This window comes from Pempheris klunzingeri, chromosome 1, assembly GCF_042242105.1.
Source record: "Pempheris klunzingeri isolate RE-2024b chromosome 1, fPemKlu1.hap1, whole genome shotgun sequence".
In the NCBI taxonomy this organism is placed as follows: domain Eukaryota; kingdom Metazoa; phylum Chordata; class Actinopteri; order Acropomatiformes; family Pempheridae; genus Pempheris; species Pempheris klunzingeri.
In genome coordinates this window covers 17,275,684-17,297,743 of record NC_092012.1, presented here as the reverse complement: position 1 = coordinate 17,297,743, position 22,060 = coordinate 17,275,684, and the positions used below count along the sequence as shown (strand labels likewise).

Below are 22,060 nucleotides of genomic sequence, written 5' to 3'. Positions count from 1 at the left end.
TGTGTGGCCAAAATATTTTAGGAATTTCAATCCAGGATTTTGAGCTTTTTTCTCTGTTTTTCTCATGAACATCTGGGCTTAAGGAATGAAAAAAATAATAATGACGTACGTATCCTATGGTTGTCAATCTCAATGTGTGTTTCGATGAAGATCTTGATCCAGATTAAGCCGCGGAGGATGTATGTGCTCTCAGGGGGCTTTCTAGTTGCATTAATGATTTATTTTCTGTTGTGGTCAAAATGTGGCTTGAACTATCACCTTTACCACTGATGGCAGCCAATGTCAATACTGCAATATTACCTCTTTCATACAGGAAAACCCCCATATGAACACAGACTTAACCTGGTATTTGACCTGTTTATATTAAGACTGCTGTCACTGGTTAATCTCTGGTTGCCGCTTTTCAGCATTATGTGCATTTCCCCGCTTAGGCAATAACAATATAGTGATTTTTCTTACAACATCTTCTGAAAACATGAAGAGAACTGAATGGTTGATGTCCTGAGTTACTGCTTTTTCCTCTTAGAAAATCTGTCAGTCAATTAGGGAGTGAAAGCAGCTGAGTCTTGGGTGGTATATTTATTCAGGGCCCTCTGCTTTTTAATTGGAAGGCAATTTTTGTGTTTAAGATGGAGCTCTAGTAGTGATCTCACACATCTCACTATTGGAGGTTTTATTTTCATTGTCTGGGATCTCATAGTATGATTCCATGCAGGATAATTTTCAATGCCATCACAATTTCAAGTTTTCCCGCAGCAGGATTAGCCAAATGTGTTTTTGTAATGAATAATAACGTTTAAAGAAGTCCGTGGAGCGAAGCTGTCGGTGGGCTGCTAGATTGGGATCAGTCACTGCTACAAGATATGGGAACTACAAGTGATTTTCGCTCATGGCAAAGATGATAACCACAATTAAAGCTGCATAGAAATCATGTAAAAAATACATCAAAGTAACAGAAGTTATTTTGATGAAAATGTGCACTCAACATATGTAAACCCTGGTTCATATATTCTGTGTATTTCTATAGACGTGCCAGCTGCAGATGTGCAGTCTGGAGCCTTTGCCGTTCATGTGCCTTTTGTCGGCTGCACATCTGAAAATGTAGTTATTCTCATCAGCAATTAAGAACTCCACCAAAAAAAAAAAAAGCCAGCATGTTTTTGCTGAAGACATTTATATGGAGGCAATGTGATGCAGTCCATGTTGTCGCTTCCACTTAAATGTACGTGTTCTGTAATTTCAAATCTCTCTTGTCAGACACCACTGTATCGTACATGGTCTTATGCAATATTGTTAAGTGGCAAGAAGCAGTGATTTATATGTTTATTGTGAACCGTAACACAACTTCTCTATGCAGTTCAGTTTCTTCCCCCACCTGGCAAACATCCACTTTGCCTGGCACAGTTTTAGACTAACACCTGCTAATTGTGAAGGTTTCTCCAAGCTGCTTCAACACATGCTTAAGTTTGAATTCATATTGAATTCTTGACCCTGCAAACATTTCCCAAACATTCAGAATCATTTTAATCTGTGTGAGTGTCATAGTAATAGCAAAAAAAAAAAAAAAAAAAAACATCAAATTGTCCAGTGGCAGAAATCTCAGATCTGTATCACTCCTGTAATACGAAGTGTACAAAGTGTTCCTTATTTCTCCTCCAAATTTCATTTAAAATCCGGTTTTTGTCATACCCTGTTTATAGAGACACAAGCCAAGTAATGGAAGTGAACATAACTTCCTTGGCAGAAGTAATAAAAACTGTGTTAGCTAACTTTAAGTGGATTTATCCTCTCTTGTCACAGACTAACATGTGTCTGATGGTTCAGCACATGATAAGAGTGCAAGATTACTTATGCAAATCTTGCTCCGAGGAACAGAATTTCCCGCTTGTGATCTGGCATTTCAAAGTTGTCAAACCTTTATACTGTGCTAGCGCCTATACTAGGTTGGCATGTTTTCAGGTGTCGTTGTGCTGTTTGTCATGCTGCGGTAGCCTGCAGTGCTGTGAGTGTCTGGGGGCTAGACAGCAGCTGTGTTGAGCAGAGTGTTGGTGACAGTTTGTCTGTGGCAACAGCACCTGGCTCTGTTTAGAGAGTGATTAGGAGAGTCCCAAGCAGCTCCCCATACTGTTTACACAACGAGCCTGGAGTTAAAGGTGACCCACTTTGCATTTCCTTATCAACAGCCCCCATTGATAGCTTTGAATAGCACAGACTGTAGAGAGGCCTTTGCATGGGTTTACATAGTTCCCTATTAGAGAGAATGGGATGTGTTTGACTGGGTGAGGCTTGGATTTGACTAGCATTACAACAATGTCTTGAGGTGGTATGAAAATGTGGGTGCACACACCGCTCTTTTTGTGTGTCAGGGCAGGGTTAGCTGTGTGATCTGCTTGTGTGATTGAAAAGAAACCACTGTCAGATGCATAGGAAATGAAGCTTTTCCTTGGCCCACATGTCTCCATTTCTTCTACCACCTCTCTCTCTCTCTCTCTCTCTCTCTCTCTCTCTCCATCTCTGTCCGCTTCACCCCGTCTCCGGCCTCTTTCTCTCCCATGATCTCTCCTCTTCCGTCTCCCCAGCTAGAACTCTCCAGGTGTGTCTGCAAGACTTTTTTTTTTTGTGGTAGACCGTGACGGCTTTTCCCTTTGGGATGGAGAGAATAAGTGTGAATCTAAGCATCCCCTGCTGGGTGTAAAAGCGGGTTGTAAAGGTAAGCTGTAAATGTGATGACCAGTGAAGACAGCTGAACAAACAGGTCATAAAGTATTTATCAGAAGAGATGACAGACGGAAAGTTTGGTGGACATACAGAGTAGTTCACGGCTAGAGGAAGAAGTTGGAGATAACAAGAGAAAGAAAAACTTCCTGTGGTTCGTGACTTTTGTACTCATGCCTGCTGCTTTTTGCTCCATATTTCAATGATAAAGCTGCTTATCACTTTGTGTGTGTGTGTGTGTGTGTGTGTGTGTGTGTGTGTGTGTGTGTGTGTGTGTGTGTGTGTGTGTGTGTGTGTGTGTGTGTGTGTGTGTGTGTGTGTGTGTGTGTGTGTGTGTGTGTGTGCGTGCGTGCGTGCGTGTGTGTGTGCGTGTGTGTGTGCGTGTGTGCATGCTTGCCGTGTGTGAGAGCGAGCCTAACCTGCTCTGTAAGCCGGGCCTGTGTACAGACACATGTCCTTGTGTCACCCAGCATTGCTGTTAGACAATACTTAATTTTTCACCACCAGGTATTGTGTGTGTGAGGCAGCGGGGGGTTGATGATACAGGCTTTCAAAGATGTTAAGGGCGGGGTGTTCATTTGCTTGTCACTTAGCCTTGCAAACACTCGCACACCTTGCCCAGCCATCCATTTATTATGTAAACTGCTTATCCTTAGAGGGTTGCAAGGTCACATGAAACTTGATTAAGATTACACCAGTGGCCTTATCTATAATAATAGCTGGAATTATATTTTGTTAATGTAAACAAGAGCCATTCTCAAATAAATGCTGCATTAAAAAAATTGCACAGGTTTTACAGTTACTATACACCTGCAGGTGTTGACAAGTAGATGCTGTTTTTGTGAGAATAGGGTTTTAAATGAGAATCTTGGCTGCAATTCGTAGACTCAAGCCTTTCTGTAATGAAGGTTGACCCAATTACTCTGCTCACATCCTCACTAATACGTTTTTGTTTGAAACCTATAACTTTTGCTGCCTGTACACCTCACGTCCACACCACCCCGGTGCGGAGAATTCTGAGGACGCTGCTGAACACGTTTTAGCTTGAAAGTTCCTGGATTAAATTTTTAGTCTGGACGGGCGAAAACTGAGAGTTTTGAACTTGTGACATTTCCTAATTTGCCGTGCACCTATCTTTTTTGACCTTTTTCCAAAAGAAAATAAACAACATCTATCTTGAAAACAAGTGGTTAATTTAACATGGATAACAAATTACAGCTGCTGACTTTGTTGTCTATCGTAGCAGCTGCTGTGCAGTTAAATCCTGCACTTTAAAATGCAACAGTTGCATACATGCACAGGAGGAAGGCTATTATTTGAGCAATTTTGCGACAAGTCCCATGTCCAGCAGCCCTACGTGGGTCACCATTTGTGGGTGACGCCAGGAAGAAACATTGCCTGGGAGGATAATTTTATCAATTAAGTTGTGGCTCCTGAGGAATGGCAAGAAAACTTTTGAATGTCCATATTGGCCTCAATCAACCTCAGTGAAAGATGCCCATTGTACGTGAATGAGTTAGTGGGCTAACGGTCATGTGTTATGCATTTTCAGGCGCGTTAGTATGAACAGAGATTGTTCGTTAGACAGTGCTAAAATGCTTGCGAGGACAGAGGCTGTTGTTGTTTTAAAATGAAAACGTATTAGTGTGAATGTTGCTTCTGTCTTGTCATAAAGAAACTTGTCTGATTTATTTTTTTTTTCTTATCTAATCAATCTTTGTATGTATAAGTAAGTGTAAGTAGTAATAACAGTAACAAATCATAGCCTCTAGATTTACCTGCTTGGTGTAGTTCATGGAGCATGGAAGTAACAGGAGCCTAGTTACCTGATTTGCCCCATTGCTCTTGAGTACCAGGGTAATTGACCTGCCACCAATCTTCTAATAAGATACACAATGTATTAAAGAATGTATGTAGGTACTAGTTAACCTCTTAGCTTTCTGTTTTGCTTGACTCAGCTTGATTATATCCTTGTTTGCATAGCTGTTTCCACAGTGTGTTACTATCAAGCCAAACTTGGGAATTGTGCTCGTGTGACGTGTGATTTAAAGTGAATTGCAGTGCAAGTCAGTTGAATTAGGCAGAGTCATGCTGCTCTTTCTTTGTGTTCGTGAATCCCACGCTTCAAGACCCATTCTCTGAACTGCACTGGACGCATGCTGCTTTCGTATCCAGTGTGATTTCATTTAGACAGCAGCCCACCCAGCACAGTGCTCAGCGGTGGAGTAATTACCAGCAACCTTTTCACGATATTCAGCTTCGTCTAAATTGTCTGAGGGGAACTGGGGGGGAAAGAAAAGGAAATATTTTTATTCACACTAAAAAGTCAGTCTTGCTACATTCACTAGACCAAACTCCCGTTCTAGATATCTTAAGATTATGTGTGTGCGTATATTTGTGTAGCTGATGTTTGCTGCTGTCGTTGTCATACCCCAGGGCCTGATAAGCACTGGCCAAACAAACACAACACAGGCAACATGAGAGCAGCCGATAAGCAAATCATACACACACTCAGTGCTGACCATACTTGACTATTGCCCTCACTAAATAGGGTTTCTTTTATTCAGTATTTTTAGGTGCATGTGCCTCTGCACGTATTATACAGTGTGGGTTTCTGTGTCTATCCATCTTGTCTCTGTGCTTTCTCCAGTCACACTCTCACAGGATAACCCAGCATTGTGCTAAAGGCTACTCCTCAACAAAGCCCTTTTCTACTACTATCACATCGTCATCTCTATTTTTCCCTCTAACTGTATCTGCTTCTATCTCTCTTCGACATGTCTGTCTCTTTGCCGCTCTCCCTTCCTCTCTCTCCCTCTTTCTGTCTGAGATATCTGCTATATCAGCTGACTGTCATATTGTGTGTGTCTGTTTGTTAGCATGCCTCCTTGTGTATGAGAGCAAGGTCAGATATGTGCCTGAAGAAGTGAAGTGGGTTTTGTGGTCAAGTGTTTTAATCAGCTCATGGACAGACCTGCATGCCTGTGTTGGTGGAGGCCACAGTCGCCGTGTTAAACGTGCTCTCACAAAGGACCGAGTTAACAGCTAGACTTGTTTTATCTGGCTGGTATTTGCATTACTAAAGGGTGTTCAGTGTGGGCACTGTTTTTATTTAAAAGATTCTGTTAATATCTAATTTCGTATCTTTCATGTCTGTTGTTTCTTTTCTCAATTTCACATCAGCCATATGCGTTTCCCTTTTACACTGCCACTGACTGTCAAAACGGTACCATGACTTATTAAAGAGATGAAATAAATACACAGGTAGTTCATATTGCACATGAAAGCTATTGCATGGCTTTCAGTTAGAATTTAAAAATGAATATTCAGAATTTATGCGTTTTGGAAATTGACTCTCATGCTGTTCACTGGCCTTTTATGCAGGGCTGCAACTAACAGTTATTTTTATTCCATGGCAATTCATTTGCAGATTTTTTTCAGTGGAATAATTTGGTCTATGAAATGTCAAAATATACTGACTTTTATTCCCAGGAAAATTTTCAGGGAACAAAAAGTCCCTTCAGCTCGTAACACACTGCTGTGTAAAAACCCACAAACATTAGGCAAATCGGTCCGCTGATGTATGAAAAAGCTTTATTTTTACACCATTTTTATGTGCAAATATACAACAGTATATATATCAGTGCTCCAGTCCAGTAGGCTTTCTCAATGTGTCGCAGCACATTCAAAAACAAACAAACTGCACATTCAATTGGTTTGTGGCTTCTTAAAAATGGCTGCCTAAATGAAATGCTGCAAGTACTTGACCACTCAGAAATGTTCAGCACTTCAAGCCCCACCCCCAAAGTACTACCCTCCCAAGCAGGGACTTTTTGGGGGGTAAAATAATGTCTCTGGAACTTAATTTAGGCGCTGGTCCCTGCAGTGGAAACATACTGATCTTCTAGTCCCTCAGGAAGGTTTCAGTGCTGGAAAGACGGCTTCTAAAGCTAAAGAGAAGTAGGAAATCCTCTCATTTTAGAAGTGCAAATGGAGAAATCGTCCCTTTTTGCTATTTTTGCTTGATAAATGACTGAAAAAAATATTCAGTTATAAAAATAGTTTCTAATTATCTCTCTGTTGATCAACTCATCATTTCAGCTCTACCTTAAGCTGAGGTCAAGTGAAATCTATGGTAATCGTGAATCTTTTACCCTTAGATGAACTCTGAATGAATTCATAGATAAGGGAAGTCATGAGGATTTGTGAATGGGTCATTCAGTTGTCATTGTATATTCATTGCAGACTTGATTATGAAGGCTTCTAAACATTCCACTGGTCCAGCTAACAACCAAACAATGCTAAAATGTATTGTAATCCTATCGATTTACATAAACACAAGCCATTAAGAATGACCTGGTTTGACCCTTAAAATGTTGTAGACTAACACAACTTTTCATTGAGTTTCTATGCTACAAATCATCTGTCAAATATTTGAAAAAATGAAGAACACTGCGGTTCGTAGCTCTGTGGCCAACAGAAACCTTGTCTTTGTGGGAACTCGCTGAGATGTGTGGCCATGGTGATGGTGGGTTGTCTCCTGCTCGCCTAACGGAGAGAGGTTCACTCATCAGACTACACCACATCCACACTTTCAGACATGCACACGCGTGTACAAGCAGGAACACACACTAATTATACCAATTACAAGATTACAACAGGGCAACTCTCGGCAACCAGACCCTGCCATGGAAAGTCCAGTGGGTGCTGTGTACATGTCTGTGTGTGTGTGTGTGTGTGGTGGAGGAGTCGCTTGGGAGTCAGGGCCCATGCAGAGCACTTGGAGTGCTAATTAGGCAACCACAACCCAGTAGAGTACAACACAGAGAGAAAGAGAGAATGGAGGGGAGAGAGAGGTTGAACAGAGGATGAAGTGAGTAGTGTATGTAGGGGAGCCAGCAAAAACAGCACTCATCTCCTGAGGAGGCTTGTGGTGGGAGAGAAAAAGAGTGAAAGATGAAGAGAGATGGAGGGAGATGGTTGAAAGATGATAATAACTGAAATATGTAACGTGCAGTTATGTCCCCAGGCACTGAGAGCTATACAGTACAGAACAATACAATTTATCCAGATCTGTTGGACATGTGAGCTGCCTGCGAATGTTTGAATGTTTGGATGAAGGGTGGAGCCGATAGATAGATGGCTTGATGCCATTGTCCACAGCCGATGACTGACTGTCATTGACAACTGAGCTGTCTGCCATGCAATATTGTGATTTAAAAGCCTCCGACACCACCCGTCACCCCCACCCGGACCACACCAACACCTGTGCACACCGTGCTACACACACACCATACACAGGCAGGGTCAGAAACCAATACATGCCATGGTAGATTTTCTGAATTTTGCTACTGAAAATGCAATAAAAGCTTCACCAATAAAAAAAAGGCATTCAGAGTAATTTATCACAGCATTTGGCGCCTTAGAATATGAATGAAAAAGTATTTTAAGTGTCACCCAGAGAGTACAAAAATGAAGGATGGGTTCATGCTAATTATTAAAATAACTATAATATGAGTAGCCCATTAAACACAATAAGGCATTGCAATGTTTCTCTGTGGACATCGTCATTTGCCAATTTGGCAGACATCATAGCGGTGCCCCAAAGAGCATCACGGGTGCAGAGACAGCGCTCGGTGGCAGGTCCTTCTTTGTATGAGGTTGTTTCCATTAGTGTTTTGATTTCATCTGCAACATCTGTCATATCTACCAGCCTTTCTGGGAAGAGCCACGCTGCCACCTTTTCATGTCTGTGCAGCAGGTGAGGTTGATTAAAAGAGCCAGTCGACAGGACCTGGTGGTGGTAGTGATAACGATGATGATGATGGTGGTGGTGGTGATGATGATGATGGTGAGTCAGAGCTGACTCCCTACCTCCTTTCTCAGTCGAACAGCTGGGCTGGGGCTGAAGCTGGCCCTCTCATCAGGGGAGCGGCAAGGCTGTGTCCCCCTCAGCGAGAGGCTACAGAGGGCACAGCCACACAGACAGCAGCTTGACTCCTGGGGCATGGACCACAAAGAGGCAGAAACACAGACAGAAGGCTCTTATATGTGTGTGTGTGTGTGTGTGTGTGTGTGTGTGTGTGTCTCTGCATGTGTGTGTTCACACTCTCTAAGCAGCGTTGTGAAGCATAACCAGACTGTTCTGTCATACGCCCACGCTGGTGTCTCAGAGAACACAGCCACACACTCCTCAGATGACATACACGCACACACACACGCACACACACACACACACACACACACACACACACACACACACACACACACACACACACACACACACACACACACACACACACACACACACACACAACCCCAACCACAGCCACTATGTAATTAACAGACAGAGGAAATGGCACTGTTGGGGTGGGTGAGTCGGATGCAGGAAGGAGGAGAGGAGAGAAAATCATCTCAGCTCGTGCCTACCCTCAAGACACAATCTGTTTCTCTGTGGCTGTGTGTGTTGGAGAATAAAAGAGAGGAAGGTGAAGAGAGGGAGAGAGATGCCGGCTGGTCTTTTGAAATCTCTGTGTTTTTGTTGCAAGCTGCTGGCAGGCAGTTTTGAGGGGTAGGGGAGGGGGGGGGGGCACAGAGCTAGTGGAGGAGAGGAAGAGAAGTAGGAGGTGAGGGATGAATAATAAGGTGTGAGCACACATACACACTCGCATACACAGCCATATCATTTAAAACCACACAAGGTAAAAGACAGGAAGACTGCTCTCTTTGCTCTTTGCACAGAGGTGTTTGTGTGTGTGTGTGTGTGTGTGTGTGTTCAAGGCAGTGACAGCTAGCCAGGTCAGAGGGAGATGTACTCTGTTCTCTGCTGTAGCTCCATAATGGAGGCCTGCTGTATAATGACAGTTCAGACACAGGCAATACTCCCTGTGTCTCTTACGGCTTCGTGATTGATCTCTTGCGCGCTGCCAACCCCTTTCCCTCTCTTGTTTCTCTCTCTTTGGATCTTTCTCTTTCACTCTCTTTGTCTCCCTTTTCTTTTTCCGTCCTTTCTTCTTTTCTCTCTCTCTCTCATTCTCCAGTGGAATTGTCGCCTTTGATTCTGCTGCTCTGCAGCCACAGTGCTGCTGTTTCAGGATTTCTCTGATATTAGCGTTTTCTCTTTGGTATGGTGTAAAAGAGACGGTGCACATGCACACAGACATGCACTCACAGGTGTGTATGCATGTGCAAACACACGCGCGCACACATCCGTTCTATAGTGCCTGAGGGTAGATTGCTCTGACATCTCATCTCAGAAGTCAAACAAACCTGGAACTACCAGAGCAGGTTTATCCTGCTGTGCTCCTGGATACTGTGCGTGCATGCGTGCATGCAAAGGTTTGTGTGTTCAAGACAGAGATCATGACATTCATGTATTTGAACAGTTTACAGTGAGGCCCTGTTATTCATGTGTACGAGCATTTACTCGGGTTTTCTTGAGGTTGGGTTCCTGCTCTCGTTCAACTGACATAATTATTACCGTTGCTTTATTTTTTGGAGTGGCCGCCTGTCCAGCTTGAAGATCTTCATTTGTCTTTTTATCACAATTTCAAAAGCTGCTTATGTGTACTGTTCACGAGTGCTATTTAAAAATCCTATACCACTCATGGTGTTGATTTTATCAACCACAAACTTGCGTTTCCTGCTGTCATTCAAACAGTTATATGAACAGTTAGTTGAGTGTGAATTTTTGAGCTGAATCACAACAATGCATGTGGTAGAGGCCCATATTACGTCCTCTTTTGCTAGATTGCTCTCTTTCATATTGCTGCATCACTGGTAATTTAGGAGCACCATCATTTTAAAATTCTTTCTTTTATTTCGACTGCATGTTTCCCCCGTGCTGAACTTCTTACATAGCCTCATGCCATCCTTTTCATCCCCCTGTCAGCACATCTTCAGCCGGCTAGGACGACAGTCAACCATTCATGATGACATGTACATGTATCTTTCAAGTCAACTCTAAATCCTCTCTGTATCAATGGCTGAGCTACTTACTCAGCTACTTGCGTACTCAGTCATTTCAGCAGGGTGAATGGTTGAACCTGTGTCCTCTGGTTGAAGTGTGCTTTCCTATTGAGTGATGCTTCAATTTTTGAATATGTGTGCAGTGCTATGAGCAACTGTGAGTTCATGATTTGAGATTTCATGGGGTTTCCAATTATCTATGACAAGATGGCATGAGAAAAGGTATTGTTCATTTGTTGGAAGCTTGCTAGTCCACACAAACTGCAGTAAATATGCCACCTGCCGCTCTTCAACTAACCAGTTCACGTTTGGTCCACTACTATTCCTTCCTACAGTATTCACAGCTAACAAAAAAGCACAGACATTTTACAGAGACAAATTCTAGTAATCAGTCATTAAAATAAGAATAAGAAACTGGGCCAAACTTCCTGTAGCTGCTTCACAATAAAAGCCTTCCAGTAGGTTGCTGGTAAAAATGGTTTAATATGAAGCAGCAGTAAATGTTTGTTTTGTCTTTGCAAATACAGCTCTGATAGTACAGCAAAGACGCTATCAGAAAACAACGAGGGTGCTGTTTGTTAGAGGAAAGTAAGAACAGGAATGTAGGAGTGGAACAAAACACCAAACCACAGAGGCAATGTTACACCGGAGCTACAAAAGTATTCAAAGCTGAGCACAGCAAGACTTAAAGAACTGGTGCTTTAGTCTTCCCGCCTGACCACACATGTTGAGCCAATCAGTTTATTATGATGACATTTTTATTGCCCATTCGAGTGCAGACACTGACTGGTTTGGCTCTGTTCCTAAGCAGGACCACAGCACTGTGGAGTGGCTAAAATGTGCTACACCAAGCTCCAGGAAAAGAGGCATCTGCTGCCCCAGTGAAGTAAAGCATGGATACACAGATAGTTGTAGGCAGTGCGGTTCTTGTCCAAGCCAGGAGGGTGGCTGGATCAGATAGAAGGGCCAGCAGCACTGTCCTGCTAGTTTTAACGAGCTGATAGGCAAATCCCTTCCTGGTTAAAGATTAACCACTCGCTAGAGCTGCCACTGCATTATCTCCCCACTGGCCGGGGCATACAGGAGCCAAGAGGATTTACTTTATATGCGTGCACGCGTGTGTGTGTGTGTGTGTGTGTGTGTGCGCGTGTGTGAGCGAGCGAGAGAGAGAGTAATCTGCATTCCAACCAGCAACAGGGTGGAACTGTGTGTGTGTGTGTGTCAGTGTGTTTGTTTGACTATGGGAGTTAGTGATCGGCTTTACTCCCAGCGGGGTGTTAAAACTGTGTGTTTACTGTATGCCATTTAGCAGTCAATCTGCTTTGTGTGTGTGTGTGTGTGTGTGTGTGTGTGTGTGTGTGCACGTGTGTGTATGGGCGGGATCATGTTTGTGTGTGGTTTGTTGTAATCTACATTCCTTTTTTTCAGGGCTTTGTTTTGTTTTCCCTTAGGGCGTAACGGCATTCAAAGGGTTAATTGCATCAGGAAGCTCGGTGTGTAACACTCCTTTCAACCCGTGGGTTGTTAGCAATAATGTTAAACTTTTGTTACAGGGCCAAAAGATCAAATTTTTTTGACATCTCCTAACAACTTTTTGCATCAAGATTTTAAACCGTGCTAGTGGATGCAGGCTTTGTCCTCATAATCCACAGCAATATCACTTAAAATCTATTTTGCTTTCGTGTATCACTGGATTAGAGGTCTGTGACATATGCTGCCTCATTTACAGAGGACACCCTCCGATTAACGGGGAGACAATGCCATCTGCTGGATGTTCGAAGAATGTAGCGCCAGAGACTTTCTAAAAGCATATCAAGTGTGTTGTAACTGTGTGATGTTAAGATGTGGAGGCAGGCTCACTTATCTGGAAATTCATAAGACATTACTCATCCTGGGTTTGCTTAGATCATGCTATTCATCATAACTTACTCTTAAAAGAGAGCCTTGACTGGCGTGTGTTGTGTTTTAGACCATGTACACCCACATAACTGTAATGCTATCATTGATTTCTACTAAATCCTATTGTGCACGTTTTAATCTTCAGTGCCTTGAAGTAAGTGTTTAACCATGTTATTCTTAATGTAGGCGAAAAGGGAAATATGCCACTCTTGCTTCTCTTTTTGTAGGAGCTTTCAGCTTTTAGTCTTGCATATTTCTTGTAAAGCTGCACTCCTCTTTTTGTTTTTGTTGCTTTTTTTGGGGGTATTTTTGCCTTTATGAGACTTTGGAGAGTTGACAGGAGATGAGGGCAGAGAGATGGGGGGATGAACTGCAACAAAGCCAAACTCCACAGACAACATACAAGCTTCCACAGACAGACAGCATCACCACAGACAGAAAAGACACTCATCTCCAAACCTAGTAGGGTGGTGCTAGACCGGAGATGGGAGGAAGAAAGAGGCGAAGATGAGGAGTGTTTGATGCCTGTGTTCTCTCAGGGGAGTCAGACCGTGGCCAGAGGAACAGAAAGGTGCTTTGTCGAGAGGTGGCCTTTGGCACAATGCTGACCACCGTGTAGCTTTACCCCCAAAATAATCTCTTTCCCTGTCATCGCTCTCGCTCCCTTGCTGTTCTGAGAAAAGTAGCGAGTGACGGAAGGAGGAAATGACTAAAGAAACGACTCATTCACACCCCTGCAATGACAGCAGGACGGACAGAGGGGAAGTCAAACCCACGCTTTTACCCTTTTCCTGAGTCCTCCACCCCCGACCACTATTACGCATTCGTATCCTCCACCCTGATACTTCCTTGTAATTGTAGTGCGTGTGTCTGTGGTTAGCCCCTGTGTGTTTGTGTGTGTGCACATCCACATTTTTGGTGTGACTTCCTTGTTTGAGTGACACGGTAAAGGTTGAATTCGAGAGATTAGATTTCATCACTTTCTCTGGTTGGCTTGTAGTTGCCTTTGATTCCCTTTTCATTTTTTTTGGTGAGCATTTTCATTCCCTACAGAACAATTATGCTAATAAAGCAAATTGAATTGAGGCAGATATCCTAACACAAAAGGTTTGCGCTCTCATGCTGTAAGGCTTAACACAAGCCAGGACATGTCCTCTTTCTTTCTCTTTCCTTCTCTGTCTTTTTCTCTCTCTGTCTCAAGAAGGAAAGGGCGCCTCACATATTTAACCTACCCCCCCCCACCATTCATCTATGTACATGCACACATAGATGCACACTGCCTGTCGCTCCCCAGCAATGGGGTCAGATGTGGTGACCGGCTGAGCACCCTCCCCTCCTCCTCAGCTCTTCTCTTCCTCTCCGCTCCCCTCCCCCTCCTACAGCTCGCCTTGGCAGGGCATGCATGCCTGTGTGTCTGTTATCTACAAATGGCTGAGGAATTATAGGTTGAGATGGGAGGAGGGAGAGTGTGAGAGAGGAGGGGTGGAGGGTTGGAGGGTTGGGGGGATCTGAGGTCATGTGACATCGCAGCAGCTGCTAGGTTAAGAATTTCTGTTTTCTCACTTAGAGGGAGAGAGCTAGAGCAAGGAGAGGAGAGATAGGCAGCGTGTGTGGTGTGTTGCTTTGTTAGATAAGCTCTAAACGGTCTTTGTGAGCGGCAGCGCAAGAGACAGGAAGGCAGGCAGGGAAGGGGAGAGAGAGAGAGAGAAAGAGAGGGGAGAGAGGGTGGACAGGCGAGAAGAGAGAGATAGACGGAGAGCAAGGGGAGCAGGAAGATGGTGTGTGTCCTGTCGGTGGCTGCCGGTGTGTGCTGGGCTGGGCTCAACATGAAGATGCAGCCATGGGGGATCCAGGCGGCTCCACTCCTTTGTGCAGTAAGGAGCTTCAGCCACGCTTTTAATCTATGAAGGGAGGGGGGGGGGTCATGAACCACTGCCAGACCTCCGGATATGTGTGCCTGTGTGTATTTGTCAAGCTATGTGCTTGTCGCTTCTCTTGTCTCTTCTTTCACTGTGTTACTCGCATGTGTGTCTGTTTGCACTGTGTTTTTACGTGTGTGTGTGTGTGTGTGTGTGTGATACAAGCTTTAAACACAGTGTGCCCTGTCTCTACAGTATGTTAGTTTTTACGAAAAGTTCCTTGTATTTCTTTTACTCCCTTCTCTCTCCTTTTCTGACTTTTCTGTAACGAGGGAGGGAGGGACAGTACTCCAGTGTCTCGACAAAGTCACGTTACTGGACTGGGCAGTTGGTGTGTGTGTTGCCTGTTTGCCAGTCTCTCAATGGCGCCATGTGTGTTGTTCAGACAGTAGTCATTGTTGATTCCATTATTAATTGTGTGCTGGGTTCATTTGGAGTGCACTGGGTAACTGGGAGGTTATAGGCAGGACAACTCGAGAGGTGTTGGGAATGTTATTCATTTTCTCATGCCTGACTTGCTGCTGTGTGTGTCCGCTCGCTCTCTCTTTCTCTTTCTCTCTCTCTCTCTCTCTAACTCCACACACCACACACACACACACACACACACTGCTCTCCTCCAGCAGGGAACATGATCTTTTTATAGTCCTCTCAGCCTCTAGGGTAAACCCAAATATAACTTCTGCGTATCTAATTGTGCTATTGATATATTGTTAGAAAGCAGCTTTTATTTTATTGTATTTATTTCAGTGAGCATGTCGTTGTCTTACAAGTTCTCCTATCAGCAGGAAATTTACTTTCAACTGTGATTTAAGGAGGATTCCTAACAATCCCCAGCGCGTGTGTGTGTGTGTGTGTTTTGGTGTGACAGTTAATACCTCTGCCGCGCACAAACTATGCTAGTCTGAACTTACACTGTCCTCCGAGCCACACACACGCCCTGTAGGTGTGTGTGTTTTGCCTGAGCACGTACAGCTATCACACGCCGTTCTGGTATTTAGGGATTCCACTGACCAAGGGCCTGTCAACACGGTGTCACCTTTCAACACACATACACAGGAAGGAAAGGGACAGCCGTCTCACCCCCCTCCCACTGCCACCGCAGAGCTCAGAGAAAGCTGGGGCTAGAGAGACATGATACTAACAAATCACCATTTCCGCAGTGAAACTGGAAGTTTATGCTTTTAAAGGTGTGCGAGTCTCTGAACCCTTGATTCAAGAAATCCCCAAATTAACTAATAAACTCATTCGTTAAAATTCAGAAACATCCAGCTGGTAGTTTTTTTGTATGTCCTCTTACGGTGTTGTTGTGGTTCTCTTCCTTCCTGATTACAGAAGGATCTTAATAGCACCTCTCTGGCACCATTAATTGGATCAAGCACAAGATGAATGGAACACTTTTTCTTAAGTGATAGTTGTGTGAGGGAGTCAGCGAGTTGCGAATTTGTTAACATACGGTATTATTAATATACTTCCACCAAGAAATAAAATCACCCTGGCAGTGCTGGAGCATGCTCAGTAGGGGCGTTGTGTAAACTCTGTGACCATGGACCTCTGGCAGACACACAGCCAGACTGGAGCTCTTTGAGCAAGGAAAGAGTGACCTGTCCTCCTAACCTCTCACCTCTGACCCAAAGCTATACAACCAAAGCCCCTCTGCCCCTCACACCACCAATCCCCATCCACCCCAGCTGTCACAAACAGATACACAGCACCACTCTCTGCCCCGACTGTCTCCGTGTCCAAGGAAACAGCTACGTGCCATACTCTGGTCGCATATATTTGTCTGCTTGCCTCTCACATATTTTTTCAATATATGTGTTTGTATCAAGGGCTGAGGGTATTTTTAATGATGCCCGGTCTCATAACTCAAGTTTTCTGTTGGTTCGTTCATCTGAATGCAGTACTGATTATTAATACTTTCCCCTTCTCCTCCCTTTTGACCTTCTGTAGGCATGAGCCATGAGCCAAAGTCACCATCGTTAGGAATGATCTCCACGGCGACCCGTACCACGGCGACGGTCAGCCCCCTCACCCCGTCGCCTCTCAACGGCTCCATTGTAGCTAATGGAAGCCCGGCTACCCAATCTGCTCACTCTGGATTCGCTGCAGCCCTCCGTAAACTGGCTAAACAGGCTGAAGAACCTCGAGGTAAAGCCACACACTGTGTACAACAGGGCTTTGGCGCTCACGACACTGTCAAATTTAAGTCCGCAGGATGGCAGCATTTTGGCTGTCTAATTATTGAAGAAAGTGGTAACAATCCCTCTGTTTGCATTTAACCAGTGTGAATTTATAGGTAGATGTGCACATGTTGTGCAAGCGTTTTCTTGTCTGTGTTTTCTGTTGTGGCTGTTAGTGCGAACAGTCATTTGGCAGTGGAATCAAGTGTTACGATTCATTTTAACCGCATTAAAATGTTTTGAAAGATTAAAAAATCAGCTTAGAGGTTATGGTTTACTGGATTAATATTCTCTCAATACGTTTTAGTCTTGCTGAAAATATTGTGATAATTTCAAACCATGACCCTATTCCCCTATTCTGTTTCCCACCATAATAAAAGTTAAACGTGTTGTTATAGCCAGCCCCTTGACCCTTAAGCTGTAAACCTGATGAATTATGTGTTCTGTACCTTGTATGTGTCTGGTCGAGTACATTATATCTTTTTGTGTGCGGGGGCGTCATATAGGTGTGTCTGTGCCATGCCCAGTTTATGTAGCTTAGTGCAGAACTGCTAATAGCAGTGGGACGATAGCCTCACAGGATTGAATTAGTTAGTGTCCCTTGAGATACTTGGATGAAGAGGAGCTACTCTAGCTGACCCACATAATGTGCTGGTTATGAGTGCATGTACGCTTGGGTGTGCTTGTCAATGTGTGTATCACAATGTTTGAACTCCCCTTCATACATTCATCATTGTCGGTGCCGACACACACAGAACACATCAGTGAATTCCCATCTCCCAGAGCTCTATCCTTTGATTGTATTAACGTGGAATAAGCATCAGGTGGTTGAATTACTGGTTATTAACTCATACGACCTTATGTCGTATGACCTTACGCAGTACGAGGTAATAGCTATCCTTATGTCTTACTGAACTATCCCTTCAAGTTTGAACCCAGCTTGTTGAAGATGCATGTAAATGGTTTTGTGTAGGTGCTCAGGGAGGGGTTTGTGGGTTTCTTGTGTTGTTACTGCTTTCTGTATGTTTGGTAAATGTAAAGCTGGCCTCTAAAATGTACATAGTACATGCAAGTATTTTCCAAACCCACGTGTCAAGTGTCTCGTAGTTACACAAACACGCAAACGACCGTACAAAGCATAATCTACTGAGCAGTCAGATTCAACTTTATCGAGGGTGTGTACATGTGTGTGTGCATATGTATGTGTTGCTCTATGCCTTGGCTCCGGAGAGGCCCAGCTACCCCAGCTGTCCACCCTTGCTCTGGCTCTTAAATCAGATGGTCCCCTCCTTTCTGGCTGTCCCTGGACACCTTGCTCCCCAGCCCACTGCAGCCTGGGACCCAGAACCCTGCAAATGATTTATTACCCACACACAGAAAGAGAGCGCTCAGCCCCAACCTCTCCTCACCTCACTCTCAATCCTTCTCCCCTTCATCTCTCTTCACTCCCTCAACCTTGCATGCCAGCCCCATTACTTTCTCGCTCTGTCTCTCTCAAAAAGAAAAATCCTCTCCCAGAGTTCAGTCCTGCCTGTTCATTTTATTGTGGACTCTGTTTTTTATTAGAAATTTTCCATCTTTGCTGCTTATCCCCTTTTTGTCAGTTGCAGCTGGAGAACACAAGGATTACATGCTCCTTTTCTCCTTTTTTAATCATTTTAATAACCTCTGCTTTTTATTTATCATTGTGTTGTGAGGTGAGAATAAGTGTGTTCGTTCTATTTGTAATTCACAACCTACTAAGGCAGAGAGCTCCTGACTGTGTCTTTGTCATACAAACACACCAGATCCTGTCTGATTAAGCTCTACCATCTTTTTATTAAAAGCACAAAAAAGCCCCTTTGTTATTTTTGAGGCCTGCTGACTGTGCTGCCTGGCTGGTGTAGGCTGTGACGTCTGGGTGAGTCAGCCGTTAGGCATAAGGGGAAACTCTGCCCGAACTGGGAGCTTTGGCTCCAGGGTGGGCAGAGAGGCATGTAGCCCCTGGAGCTCCAGTCACCTCTCTGTCTGCAGAGCCTGTATTTATAGGCAACACACACACCCAAACACCCCCACACATGCAAACAGTTGTCTTTGCAACTGTGTAAGCCTTGTGATTTCTTAGCATGCTGCAGCCTGTTGTCCTTTCATTAGCTACTTTGACTCAACCCTTCTCTCTCTCTCTCCCTGTGTCTTTCACCCTCTGGTTGATGCTTTGAGGTGAGTAGTGCAGTATATATGAGGTGCCATGACTCACTGTCCTAAGGCCTAGAGGAATTAGTTAAGCTTGAGCACTAGTATCACTGCTGAACTGATTTCAGACCCTGAACACGGCTGTTTATACACACACCCATACGCGTGACACACACACACACACACACACACACACACACACAGACACATACGTTGTCACTTGTCTGTGGCGAGTATAATGAATGGCTCCATGCACTGTGCTGTGCTGAAGAGGGGAGGTGATGGATAATGAGTATCAGAGCAGCGTAAAGGACACACTCATCCCATGAACACTCGTATGAACACACTCACATGTGCGCACGAACACCCAACGCACACAGACACAGATAACACAGTGCCACAAAAAGGCAGGCCTGCTGATATCTGATTAATTAGGCAGACCTGGGTTTAATCCTCTCAGTTGTTTCCTTTCACACATACACACTACCAGAATGTCATGACTGCATTCATACCAACTGTAGTAGACTGCCTGGAGAGAGAATGAAGAGAGGAAGAATAAAGGTGTACAAGATAGACGGAGTGAATTGGCTGGAAAAATTAGGAATTGGAAGTAATTAGTAGATTTGTGAAAACCTGAAGTGTTTGGTTGTGAGTATCTGTACATGTGCGCGTGTGTTTGTGCATGTGTGTATGTGTGTGGCCGGAGGCTCCCCTTGTTTCTGGGAGCCCAGAGCATGCTGGGACAGCAGGGCAGTGTGTCTCTGACCTCTCCATCTGGAGCCTGCCTGGAGCTCATACAGCCTCACTGTGCTGTGTGTGTGTGTGTGTGTGTGTGTGTGTGTCTGTGTCTGTGTCTGTGTCTGTGTGTTTCTCGAAGGCAAAACCCTTCAGGCTGTGACTGTCCCTGAAACACTCACATACAAGCTCATTTGCTCTCCACCCCCCCATACACAGCAGCCTTGCACCTCTCGTGACTCTGTTCACTAGCAAAGCAGCATTTAAGCATAATATACAGTTTGTACAGTCAGCAGAAGGCACAGAGGATTGCTCCTCTTATTTCCATCCGCCATCTTGTACTGTCTTTCTTTTCCTCTCTGGCACAGAAACACACACAGTGTGCTTCTCCCCTCCCCCCACTCAGTGATGCAGATTACAGGCTTTGTGGTGTGTTGTCAGTGCGTGGCCAAGACTGTAGTAGCAGGTGTGTGTGGTGTTTGTGTGCATCACTGGTCATTGTGTGTGTGTGTGTGTGTGTTAGAGTGCACGTGTTGAGGCTTGTGCTAGTGGGTGCTGGTGGGGTGGCATATGGATGCAGGGTTGGCTGGGCACTGCTATGCACACCAGGTGTGAAATGGACTGTTTAATTAAGTGCTGATGTTGTTGTAATGCATGCTGGGATGGAGGCGGGTGCAGGAGGCAGTGTGTGGTGGGGTTGGGTGGGTGTGTTGGCGGGGTGGAGGAGAGCACCTTCTGTCTGGCAGGTTTGGAGCTGTCGATGCTTGGCTTTTTTGGCAGAGGTGGCGGTGGTGGAGGTGCAGAGAATTGGTAGGGGCTATTTGGCACCACTAAGCCATTTTTGTGCAGTGTTGTCTTTCTATCAAGGCTTAGTGATCCAATGGGATTCACTACTATGCCTGCTGTACTCCTTGAGTGAAAGAACTTGCTGAAGAGCTGTGGTGACTTTTTTGGCCTTTCTGATTGGGTCAGTGGCTGAAGTAAAGGGTGCCATCTATGCAGGGAAACTTGGCCACAACCTCTGATTGCAGCTTGGTTTGTTTGTTTGTTGCTGCTGTTGGTTGTATCTTTTGTGTTTGTTTGTGCGCATGTGTGGCTCAGCTTGAGCGGTCAAGTGTGGAGGCAGTCTGGAAGAGTGGGACTGGTAATAGAGGAGGCGATAGAGAAAGGAGCTTCACATTAATCACACACAGCTTGGGACTGAGACAGTGCTTGATTTCTTTCTCTCTTTTTCTTGCTCTTTACTTCTGTCTCTACCTCCCCTGTCCCTCTCTCCCCTCAACCCATCACCGCACAACACACACACACACACCCCTGCACACCAAGCAAGTGACAATCAGTACAACTAATGAAGTGCAGGTTGAGAGCTGATGAGCCTATTTTAGACCCTGGGGATGAAGGCTGTGCTTCATTCGTCCTCCTCCTCCTCCTCCACCCCCCATAGCTCCCTACAGGGCCAGCATATATGGCCATCTTCTGTCTGTATAGATGAAAGGGGAGGCGCATATGACAGAGATGACACCAGCTTGGTGCCAATCACATGCCTCATATGATTTTTATCCTATCAGTGGCACTATGATGTGAGGGAGGGACGAAGAAAGAGATTGGAATGGAAATTGGAGCAGCAGGGTTGAAAATGGACAAGGGGAAATCTTGGAGGAGGGATGGAGGCTTGATGAAGGAAAGAGGCTTATGGACACACATGACTTTCTGTGGTTTAAACAGGAAGTTCAACATATATCCACATAGATGCACACATGCAAATATGTAACCACTCTCTCACTCTCATTTCCACAAGTCCTTACCAGCTATAATGTGTTTATGAAAATCGTGCGTTGAGGTTGGCAGTGTCTGTGTTTGAAAAACTGAAGCAAAAGAAATTGGGGTGTATGAAGAGGTGGTGGGCGGGTGGTGGCTGCGTGGGGTGTTGTTAAAGAGGAGGAGGAGGAGGAGGGAATGATACAGGAATAATAGCTGTTTGTGTTTTTTGTGTGTGTATACGTGTCAAGCAAAGACGGCTAGAAGTGTACACAGATTGTGCAAGCGGCAAGTAGAGAATAAATCCATTGGTAGACAGCCCTTGTCTCTTTTATTTCCCTCTTCCCCTCACCTGCTTCTCTTCCTGCTCTCTTAATTATTTAGTCTGCCCTGCCTGTTCTCCAGTCTGCTTTGCCTCTACATGGGAGAGGAGGAGGAAGAGGAGGAGATGGCAAGAGAGAGAGAGAGAGAGAGAGAGAGAGGGTGGTGGTGGTGGTGGTGAGAGAAGTAGAGGTCTGTTGCTTAGCAGTTCAGAATCACTGTGATCACAACCCCCCCCCCCCCTCCCTACCTCATCCCTCCCTCCAGCCTTATTTGTTCCCCCATCCTTGAGTATGCATGTTGTGAGTGTGTGTGGTGAGTGAATAGGCTGTGACACTAGAGCTGTATGAAGTGTAGCTCCATTCCCCAGGCTGAGTGGGCTGCTATTGATTG

The 22,060-nt window shown here is 44.7% G+C and overlaps 1 protein-coding gene across 4 annotated transcripts in view; it reads left to right on the top strand.

Moving 5' to 3' along the window:
* Positions 1–22,060, top strand: part of gse1b (Gse1 coiled-coil protein b) — a 116,251-nt gene that overhangs the window by 73,806 nt on the left and 20,385 nt on the right. For 2 of the 4 annotated variants that reach the window (XM_070849029.1, XM_070848785.1), the window contains exons 1-2: positions 14,357–14,456; positions 16,452–16,649. In XM_070849029.1, the coding sequence (XP_070705130.1) occupies positions 14,423–14,456; positions 16,452–16,649 (232 nt within the window). In that variant the 5' untranslated portion in view covers positions 14,357–14,422. Of the gene's footprint in view, positions 1–14,356; positions 14,457–16,451; positions 16,650–22,060 lie in introns of those variants that run through there. The other 2 variants (XM_070848947.1, XM_070848867.1) reach the window with 1 other exon arrangement.